Source organism: Balaenoptera musculus, chromosome 15, assembly GCF_009873245.2.
Source record: "Balaenoptera musculus isolate JJ_BM4_2016_0621 chromosome 15, mBalMus1.pri.v3, whole genome shotgun sequence".
Taxonomy (NCBI): domain Eukaryota; kingdom Metazoa; phylum Chordata; class Mammalia; order Artiodactyla; family Balaenopteridae; genus Balaenoptera; species Balaenoptera musculus.
The window spans coordinates 79,004,129-79,012,780 of NC_045799.1; the positions used below are offsets into that span (position 1 = coordinate 79,004,129).

Sequence of the window (8,652 nt, forward strand, 5' to 3'; positions counted from 1 at the left end):
AATTCTATTGTAACTCTGCTTCCAACAGCTGCTCGCCAGTTTGAGAACTGATCTAGAAGGTGGGAAAGACCTTGGCTGGTTTTTGCTCTCCAGTTCTAGGTCAGGACACCTGCTGGGCTGGAGCTTGCATTATTAGTGTCACTCCAAATGACCCTGCAGGTGGCCTCTTTCATGTTTACCTCCAAATCCGAGTTAAAAATGTAGAATCCTGGACCTCCAAGTGACCACACTTTTCATTTAAGCCCTTTGTTTTAAAGATGGGAAAACAGACCCAAAGTCATAGCGGGTCAGGACTGGAATCGAAGACTGGCGTCCTTAAGAGCCTCTCCTTTCAGGGCCCTTGGGGGCTGGGGGCCAAAGGAGTGGAGGGAGCAGGCTCCAGGGAGGCCGCCCTGGGCTCCAGCAGGCTCCGTGGATGGCGTGGCAAGTGAGCGTGCCCGAGCTGGAGGACCGCCTGCAGTGCCCCATCTGTCTGGAGGTCTTCAAGGAGCCCCTGATGCTGCAGTGCGGCCACTCCTACTGCAAGGGCTGCCTGCTGTCCCTGTCCCGTCACCCGGACTCGGAGCTGCGCTGCCCCGTGTGCCGGCAGGAGGTGGACTGCAGCAGCTCCCCGCCTAACGTCTCCCTGGCGAAGGTGATCGAAGCCCTGCAGCTCCCCGGGGACCCTGAGCCCCAGGTCTGTGCGCACCACCGGAACCCTCTCAGCCTCTTCTGTGAGAAGGACCAGGAGCTCATCTGCGGCCTCTGCGGCCTGCTGGGCTCCCACCAGCACCACCGGGTCACGCCTGTCTCTACCGTCTACAGCCGCATGAAGGTGGGCAGGGAGGCTGCTGGGGGGTGGGGAGCCGGGCCGCCCCTGGGGACACAGAGCCGGGTCCTGAGCCCTTGGGGCCCTCGCCCGGCACAGAGGGGTCCAGGGCCAGCCTTGTTCTGGAGCAGAACTTGCGGAGCGTTTGCTCATCCACCGATCACCTTTTGAGCAGCGGCTCCAGTCTCCAGGTGCTGGGGACTAGGTGATCCACGGGATGGAGAGCCCCCTGCGTCACGTGCTAGCCCCCTCCCCTGCTTTAGTCTTCTCTGTAGCCCTCATTAGATTGTTGAGCGCTCAGGGGACTGCACTCTCAGGCAGGTGAAGACAGGGACTTTGTTTCATTCCCTGGGATATTTCTGTCCCTAGGACCGTGCCGGCCAGGTAGTAAATGCCCGAAATGTATTTGTGGAATCAGTGGATTCCTGCCCTCATGGACTGTTGCCTCAGAACTAGCAGATCATTATTTACGATGAATAATAATAATAATGATACCATCTTAGGTTAGTCTGTTGATCTAAGGTTTATGAAGAGTGGGGTTATTGTCGTACTTGCAAATGAGGAAACAGGCTCCGAGAAGGTAAGGGTCTTAGTCAAGGTCATACAGTTTGTCAGTGGTAGAGCTAGGACTCACACCAAGGCCAGTTCTCATTCCCCTGGCACCAGATCAAGGAAGGACAGGAAGGGCTTTTGGAAGTAAATTGTAATAGGGTACCTGGCCCGGTGTTTGGGTGGGTGGGGGGCTGGGGGCAGTAAGGATGAGGAATGAGGAAATTCAGGGGAGGGGGCAGGACGAGGGAGAAGCATCGAGATCCGTAGACAGAGGGGCCGCTGGAAGCTGTTCCAGGGCTGTCCTGGCTGAGTGCTCTGGGCAGCATTTCTTTGCTCCTTCAACCCTGGGAGAGAAGTAGGAAAGGTGCACAGGACCAGCCAGGTCGTCCACCAGCTTCCCCTACCCACAGACATTTCCTGGGCATCTAGTATGTGCTAGGTGCTACACTGGTGCCCATGGTACAGCAGTGGGCGAGAAGTTCACCCTGCACCAGAGCTCACAGTCTGGGGGTCTGACAGAGTCCCGTGTGTCAGGTGCTGCTGTCAAGGTTAAGTACAGGCAATGGTGAGACCATCTGGAACATGGCTCCTGCGTGGTCTCAGGTGATCAGGGAAGACTTCTTGGAGGAAGTGGACTGGTAAGCCGAGACCTGAACCATAAGGAGGACTTGAAAGGAAAAGAAAGGGAGGAAAAGCATCCTAAGTATAAAAAGAGCACGTGCAAAAGACCAGGAGGCAAACAGCATGGCAGATTTGAGGAATTATACATTGTTCCAATAAGCACGAGGGAGAGTGAGGTGGGAGTGAGGTGAGGTAAGCGTGGGTCAGGTCATGAAAAGACCTGTGTGACATGAGACGGGATTAGGGGTTTATTCAGAGAACTGGGGTTGGAAGGTTTTAAGCAGAGTCGTGATGTGGCTCGATCGCTCTGCCAGAGGATAGATTGGAGAGTGAGGCTGGGAATAAGAGATTGGGGAGTAATCTACATACAGGCGGTCACTGAAGCCACAGGTGTGGAGAAGACCAACCAGGAGAGTCTGCAGGAGTGATGGGGAAGATGATGCCCCCAGGAGCATCAGGACTTAAGATTTGGGTAGAGAGAGAACTCTGAAAAGGGGCAGAAGGAATTCACTGAGGGAGCAGGAACGTTGGCTGAATGTAGCCTCCAGAAAATCAGAGGAACAGAGCATTTTGACAAGACGGAAATCACTTGTGTGAAATGTCTGCTGAGGATTGAAAAGAGCCTGTCTGGTTTAGCAGTAAGAATTGGTTATCTTGGCGAGAGTAGTTTTGGGGGAGTGTGAAAGGAGGAAGCCAAATTGCAGTGCAGTGAAATTGAGTCGAGTTTTATTAGCAGAGGGCTGCCTGGCGGAGGAGGAGACTCTTGGGAGCTCGTCATTTCTGGCTAGGAGCTGGGAGGGCTTGGGTCCTGGTTTTGGATGTGGGTTTTTGTGATCTCAAGACTCCTCCGTGTGCTGCAACTAAGTTACGTTCCATTATCAGATCTCTTTCATGCATTCCTGTTTTCTCCTGTTGATTGGGATCTTAAGATACTTTATTTATTTGCATAATTCTGTTTCCACTCACTGTGGCCCAGTTGATGAGAAAGAACTAGTCCCATCTCTCTTTGCCTTGGGAGGGTTACCACTGGGATGCCCTTCTCAGGCTCCTATGAGATTGGATGCCTTGTTATGGAGAGCAAGGACTCTGTGTTCATTTATCTCCATGCTGGCTCTGTTTTTTTCTCAGCTCCCTTCCGGAAGGGCTCTTGCAGCTGACTTCTGCTTGGGCACTGTCTAAGCCAAAGATTCTGCACACTCCATGGGCACAAACCAGCAGGGCCCCATTAGGTTGTGCAGCCAGATGGTGCTCTAGGTGGTTCTGGTTGGATCCCTAAGGTTAAGTCAGATATGGGGCCAGGGCAACCTAGGAGAAGTTTACTTCAGCCTGGGAGGCCCTAAATCTAGGCTGGGCTCAAGCCTGCTGGCGATGGATTCAGGCCTTTATAGGGAGTGGGGGGTCACCAGGTGACCCCTCCCTGGGCCATTGCATGCACCATTGGCTTCACTTGGGGCCAGCCTTTTTGTGATGACTCTTGATGAAATGCCGACTAATTCTGGACCTGCTGGTGACCAGCAAGTTTACCAGGTGGGTTCCCTACCGGCAGCATTCCATGCAGGGAGTGTTGACTTCAGATTGGCAGTTGCCCCGCTTGGATGTTGTGTGGTGACTTCTGGTGGCTGTAACAACGTGTAGCCTCTCTGTCCACGGCGTAGAGAGTGATGACGTGGAGATCTCTTCTGTCCAGGCAGTCCATGCTGTCAGTGTGGAATATTCTTGAATAGCCTTTCCTATTTTTTGCTTGTGGCCGTTGGGCTGCCCCGGGGAGCTGGGGCGGGTGAAGGGGTCGGCGGCTTACGGGGCCTGTTGCCTCCAGGAGGAGCTAGCAGCCCTCATCTCCAACCTGAAGCAGGAGCAGAGGACGGTGGAGGAGCAAATTGCCAGACTGGTGAACAACAGGACCCGGATTGTCGTGAGCGCCCCGCCCCTCTGGGCCCTCCCCCGGGACCAGCCGCCCGCCTCCCCTTTCCTGCAGAGCCCAGCTCTAATCTGTCCTTTACAGGAATCCATGCCTTCCATATACAGCCAGAATTCAAAGCATTCCAGGGTGGGGTGGGGGAAGCGCAAAGGCTCTCAGAGGAATTCAGCACAGTTGTCAGGACTGTCGCCAAGTTGGCTGGTGTCCTCTACGTCCTTGAGGCTGAGATAACCTAGAACCCAAGTCCCGGAGGTAAACAGCTTAACACGTGGGCATGACCGCCCGCCCTCTGCCACCTGTGTCTGCTTGACATTGACAGCCTGGGCAATGCCCTGCTAGTACCTTAGAGCGCAGGCACGGGAAGGCTTGAAGCCTTGGTGGCGGTCTGCTTTTCCTAAACGAGGGGCACTTGGGTCTGGGAGTCTGGGGAGCCTGGGCCCTGCAGGCAGTCATGAGACGAGCAGGAGACCAGCATCCGTTGAAAGTCAACTCAATTAATCTTCCTCCTCCTGGAGAGGGAGCCCGCTTTACCCCGTCTGATGGAGGCAGAACTCAGGGTCACACGGGGAACCCTTGTTATCTCACTCCAAAGTCTGCTCTCCAGGGCCTTTCAGACTTTTTTTCAGTTGTGGAACCCCGTGATAAAGCAAAATCTTACGTTCACACTTGTTAGCAAAGATGGGCAAAAGCAGAGCCACTGTGTTGGAACTGGGAGCTGGGGGCCCAGCCTCTGCCCTGCCACTGTCGTCCTCCCCCTGGGGCCACATCCTGGATCCCCAGGCACAGTGTGAACACCTGGCAGGAGTCAGCCCTGGGACTTGGGTACCAGGACCAGCCCGGTCAGAAGGGCCAGGAAGGCCTGAGCTGCCAGGCTCTGGGGACGCCAAGATCAGCCATGGCTCCTGCCTTGACCGGCCCCTCCCTGTCCCAGAATGAGTCTGATGTCTTCAGCTGGGTGATCCGCAGTGAGTTCCAGGAGCTGCACCATCTGGTGGACGAGGAGAAGGCCCGCTGCCTGGAGGGGGTGGAGGGTCACACCCGTGGCCTCGTGGCCTCCCTGGACATACAGCTGGAGCAGGCCCGGGGCGCTCGGGAGCGGCTAGTGCAGGCCGTGGGTGTGTTGGAGCAGTTCGGCAACGAGAGTCACCATGAGTTCATCCGGGTGAGTGGACAAGGGAGTGTCCCCTGTGCCAAGGCCACCGGGGCTCCAAGAGCCTCCCCCTTCCTGTCGGCTTCCGCCTAGCCTCGTCCATGCTCTAACCCTCCTCCCTCTTGTCTTCCAGAAGTACCATGCCATGGCCTCCAGGTAATACCCTTGGAGGGCACTCTCAGCGAGGGCCTGGTGGCTGCGGGCACGGGCGTCTCATCTCCACTAGATCCTCCCTTCGGTTTTACTGGTGCCAGGAGCAGCTGCCCACATCTGGCTCTGTACTGAGCCCAGGGAAAGTGACAGCCTTGCCTTTAGGGGTCTCCAAGCCTTGTGGGAGGCGACGGTGAAGTATGGTTACATCCCTATGGGCACCTAGAACAGTAGAAGTTCACACAAGCTAAAGAATTAACACAGAGGAGGAGGTGACTGGGGGGAGATCGGCAAAGACAGCGCACAGGTGGGATGGCTGAGAAGGGCAGAGGGCAGGCGTTTGCCAGGCACGCTGACTCATGTGAAAGGGTAAAGTGTGTGCAGGTTTGGAGTGTTGTGAGAATTTCAGTATCATGGGTGTAAAGGACGACACAGAGCAGAACAGGAGATGAGGTGGGTGATGGTGGGTAAGGAAACATGCACCATGGCTTGTAGGAAGGGGTTGGATCCATGTTCCAAACCCAACAAACGAATCACCTGTGCAGTTCCTGAGCCTTCCTCAGCCACGTTTATGAGAGTCTCCTTGTTTTCTCCAATTTCCCTTAGTCTTAAGGACAATTTGGTTAGGAGCATTGGCTTAAATGAATGGACAGAGGATCTGATTGGCTGAGTTTGGTTTCCACTCCAGCTGGAGCTGGGGGCCAGGGTCACCCGATACAGAGAAGTGGTCCTCAAACAGTGCACCAGAACCACCTGGAGGGCTCAATTAAAACAGAGGTCACTGGGCCCCAGTAATGAGTTCTGATTCAGCAGGCCTGGGGTGGGACCCAAGAAAATTTGCATTTCTAACAAGCCCCCAGGTCCTGCTGCTGCTCCCAGACCTGCACTTTGAGAGCTACTGATGTAGAGCGTTTCCCCTTCCAGGAAGGAGGCAGGTCCTGGTGGGGGGGGGGCGGGTACATGGTGGGCATCTTCAGTGCACGGTCTTCTGAGCTGTGGCTTGGCTGGTTGGACCTGCGTTTGGGTGAAGGGCTGGGGTGCACGGTAAGCAGCTCCGCCATCACTGTGGACCTTTGCCCCCAGTGCAGAGCTCCAGCAGGCCCGGCCCCTGGAAGGCGCGTTCAGCCCCATCTCCTTCAAGCCAGGCCTGCACCAGGCTGACATCAAGCTGACTGCGTGGAAAAGGCTCTTCCGAAAGGTTCTGCCAGGTGAGACCCCACCCACCCATCCTCCTTCCAGTGTACGAGGTGCAGAGAACTGGAGGGGGTGCTGGCACGGCTAACAGTGAGGGCACGGTGGTGGGCTTCCGCCAGCAGGGGGAGCTCAAGCCCAGTTCCATCTCTTACTAGTGACTGGGAGAGTGGTGTAATTTTTTTTTTTTTTAAGGATATTATCTATTTATTTATTTATTTATATATTTTTGGCTGTGTTGGGTCTTCGTTTCTGTGCGAGGGCTTTCTCTAGTTGCGGCGAGCGGGGGCTACTCTTCATCGCGGTGCGCAGGCCTCTCACTGTCGCGGCCTCTCTTGTTGCGGAGCACAGGCTCCAGACGCGCAGGTTCAGTAGTTGTGGCTCATGGGCCTAGTTGCTCCGCGGCATGTGGGATCTTCCCAGACCAGGGCTCGAACCCGTGTCCCCTGCATTAGCAGGCAGACTCTCAACCACTGCGCCACCAGGGAAGCCCAGTGGTGTAATTTTTGCGCCTCAGTTTCCTCATCTGTAAGGAGCCCACCTTGCTGGGCTGCGTAGTTTCTAAGTAGACGTGTGTGTGTGTGTCTGTGTCTGTGTGTGTGTAGTTTAGTTCTTAATAAATGGCAGCGGCTGCTCTGCCAAAAAATAACTCGGACCTTTAATTAACTCCTTCATTCCTAGCACATAAGGAAGATCAATCAATAGACTGATTTCATCCAACAAAGGCACAAACAGGGTTGATATAAGAACAAAAGGGGGAAAGGGGAGGACAAAAACTGCAGATAATCTCTGAACCATGAATGTTGTTTGCACGTTTTAGGTGTAAACTGATTAGTTGGCAGTGGGCAAAGAGGTCAGTTGGGATAGTTTGTCCTTGACTGGGCTGCTAGGGTATCCAAGAAAGCCACTGCCGTTGTTAGAGTCTCCAGAAAACCTGGGGAGTGAAGCTGAGGCGCCCACGTGACAGGCCGTCTCCCAGATCCTTCCATCGGCACCTCCGCCTCAGGCAGGCCGCCTGCACCGTTTCCCTTGCCAGAATGCCTGGGCTTGCAGCAGCCCATTCTCCACCCTTCAGGCATCATTCGCTCATTCGGCAAATGTCCTCAGGGTTGCCTGCTCCAGGCCCCCAGCCCCTTCTAGGCCCTGCGGATACAGGGAAGAGGCCGACTCAGTTCTTCCCCCGAGGAGCTCAGGGCCTGCCATCGGCCTCCCTCGGGGCAGGGCCTGCTGCTGCCTTCCGCGAGGCTTGAATACACATCTCCTCTGATCTCTCCCAGCCCCGGAGTCCCTCAAGCTGGATCCTGCCACGGCCCACCCCCTCCTGGAGCTCTCCAAGGGCAACACGGTGGTGCAGTGTGGGCTCCTGGCCCAGCGGCGCGCCAGCCAGCCCGAGCGCTTCGACTACAGCACTTGCGTCCTGGCCAGCAGGGGCTTCTCCTGTGGCCGCCACTACTGGGAGGTGGTGGTGGGTAGCAAGAGCGACTGGCGCCTGGGGGTCATCAAGGGCACAGCCAGCCGCAAGGGCAAGCTGAGCAAGTCCCCAGGGCACGGCGTGTGGCTCATCGGCCTGAAGGAGGGCCGGGCGTACGAGGCCTTCGGCTGCCCGCGGGCGCCCCTGCCCGTGGCCGGCCACCCTCACCGCATCGGCGTCTACCTGCACTACGAGCAGGGGGAGCTCACCTTCTTCGACGCCGACCGCCCCGACGACCTGCGGCCGCTCTACACGTTCCAGGCCGACTTCCAGGGCAAGCTCTACCCCATCCTGGACACGTGCTGGCACGAAAGGGGCAGCAACTCCCTGCCCCTGGTGCTGCCCCCGCCCAGCGGGCCCAGCCACCTCACCCCCCCGCAGCCCACCAAGCTGTAGCGCTGCTCGTGGGGCTGCCTTCCCAGCTGGGCACGGGGGCTCGAGGGGTCCCACCGGCTCTGGTGAGCAGAGGTTATGTAGTCATTCGGGGAGGCCTTCCTGCCTGGGTGTCCCTAGAAACGTTTAATGATAGGGAGAGAAGGACCACAGTCCCATCCCCAACAGTCAGGGGTGTGTTTATTACCCTCTTTCCAGGTTATTAACCTGCTTATTAACCAGCGGAGCCGGGCCTTGGGGCCCGCGGGTCAAGCTGGGCTTCCCTTGGTCCCTCCTAACCGCGATCTCTGCTTACTCTTCCCCCTGAGGGTGGAAACGCTCCCACACGTGACTTCCCCCCATCATTGTGAACTTTAACTAACTTTAAGGATAACAAAATTGACGTTATTTCTTCCTTT

At 56.3% G+C, this 8,652-nt stretch overlaps 1 protein-coding gene across 2 annotated transcripts; it reads left to right on the plus strand.

Moving 5' to 3' along the window:
- Positions 1-415: 415 nt before the first annotated feature.
- Positions 416-8,257, plus strand: TRIM50 (tripartite motif containing 50). Of its 2 annotated transcripts, none has more exons than XM_036826872.1 (6): positions 416-814; positions 3,798-3,893; positions 4,831-5,061; positions 5,183-5,205; positions 6,283-6,407; positions 7,668-8,257. In XM_036826872.1, the coding sequence occupies exons 1-6, from the start codon at positions 416-418 to the stop codon at positions 8,255-8,257; spliced, it is 1,464 nt and encodes a 487-aa protein (XP_036682767.1). The 2 variants fall into 2 exon arrangements, with proteins under 2 accessions (XP_036682767.1, XP_036682768.1); XM_036826873.1 differs by having other exon boundaries at positions 5,186-5,205.
- The last annotated feature ends 395 nt before the right edge of the window (positions 8,258-8,652 follow it).